The 1,352-nt window shown below is 37.4% G+C and overlaps 1 protein-coding gene across 2 annotated transcripts in view; it reads right to left on the bottom strand.

Annotated features, from left to right (window-relative positions):
• The window catches only part of MAPK6 (mitogen-activated protein kinase 6), a 27,912-nt gene that overhangs the window by 3,672 nt on the left and 22,888 nt on the right, over window positions 1-1,352 (bottom strand). For both annotated transcript variants that reach the window (XM_009994433.1, XM_009994432.1), the window contains one exon: window positions 181-345. In XM_009994433.1, the coding sequence (XP_009992735.1) occupies window positions 181-345 (165 nt within the window). The remainder of the gene's footprint in view (window positions 1-180; window positions 346-1,352) is intronic.

Raw genomic sequence — 1,352 nt, forward strand, 5'->3', positions numbered from 1 at the left:
TCAGCAGAGACACACAATTCTACTCCAAATATGACCAAGCAAGTAACATGTAATCAATTTTTTTTTATTACAAGAAGAAGACAATGCACAGTTTTTTCTAACAGAAACTTCCTTTAACACACACACATGCACTGTAAAGCTATTCACTATTTTATGATGTATTTTTTCTGAACTGCTTACCTTCAGGACTGATGCCTGGAAGCAACTGAGTTAAAGGTTTATGTGGCTCAGTCATATCGTTTCTAATGTAAACTGGAATCACATTGAGAAGCTCCTGACGGTCCTCCTCATGTACAACAGGAATTGATTCTAGAATCAACTGCATCTGTTCAAGTTCATGTGCACCTAAGCACCAAGAGAAAATACAAGTTACCATTTCAGCCAATCCCTGTATATGGAAGGCACATCAACATTTTGTGCTCTGAGCAGTAGAAGACTTATCTCCTACAAGAGAGGAAAGGCCGATGTTCTAAAGTCGAATGATAATAAATCTGAAGAGCTTTCAAAAAATGCTGCAGCACATGAAGAATTACAGACATGCTACACACAGATAAAGCAAACTAACGTTCAGCTTTTGGAAGGATGATTTCACTATAGATGAGGTACTCTACAGCAACACTATCTTCTTTTTATACTATATACTGCAATCCTTCCCTTCCAACTGATCTATCTAATGAGTTCAATATCTGGCATCACTTTGAGTTGTATGTGCCTTAATAAATCCAGCAGTAGTTTAGCTCAGCAAGAGATCTTAGATCCAGAGAAGGATGCAGCACTCTACAGATTCAACTGTAAGATTAACTCTACAGGATTACTTGGATGTCAGTGTTTCACCAGGCAGCTCTGGACAATCCTCAGTGATACAGATGCATGTGACATTAAATGAAAAAATAAATGGGGCCAGAAATAGATTGCACCATCTCAAAATCTATGTGTTATCAGTTCATTTCAGCAGCTTGCACTGGACATCCTACCACACATCTGGCAGATGACATTCCCCAACTGACTCAGTCCTGCCTTGTGTTAACTTAGTTGCTGGAATGAAAAAGCTGTTTTGTCCTCCTACTTCAGACTATTACAAATTACTTAATATAACTTATCAGATGTTACAGTGTCTAATTTGCTGGAAAACAGATTCTACTGTACCATTATTTCACATCCTATCCATCCTAAAAATTAAATCAGCTCTCTTCCCAATATAAATGAAATGAGCATTTAAAAATATTTATTTAGAAGAGAGAACTACAGAAGTTTTTTGGAACAGCTATTAAATTCCTCTGCCTCAACTTCCCTTCCATCCCTCATCCCAGGTATTCTGCAATTTTGATCTGCATTTTTCTTTCCCATTCCTG

The sequence above is a fragment of the Chaetura pelagica genome, unplaced genomic scaffold (assembly GCF_000747805.2).
Source record: "Chaetura pelagica isolate M959 unplaced genomic scaffold, ChaPel_1.0 scaffold222, whole genome shotgun sequence".
Lineage (NCBI taxonomy): Eukaryota > Metazoa > Chordata > Aves > Apodiformes > Apodidae > Chaetura > Chaetura pelagica.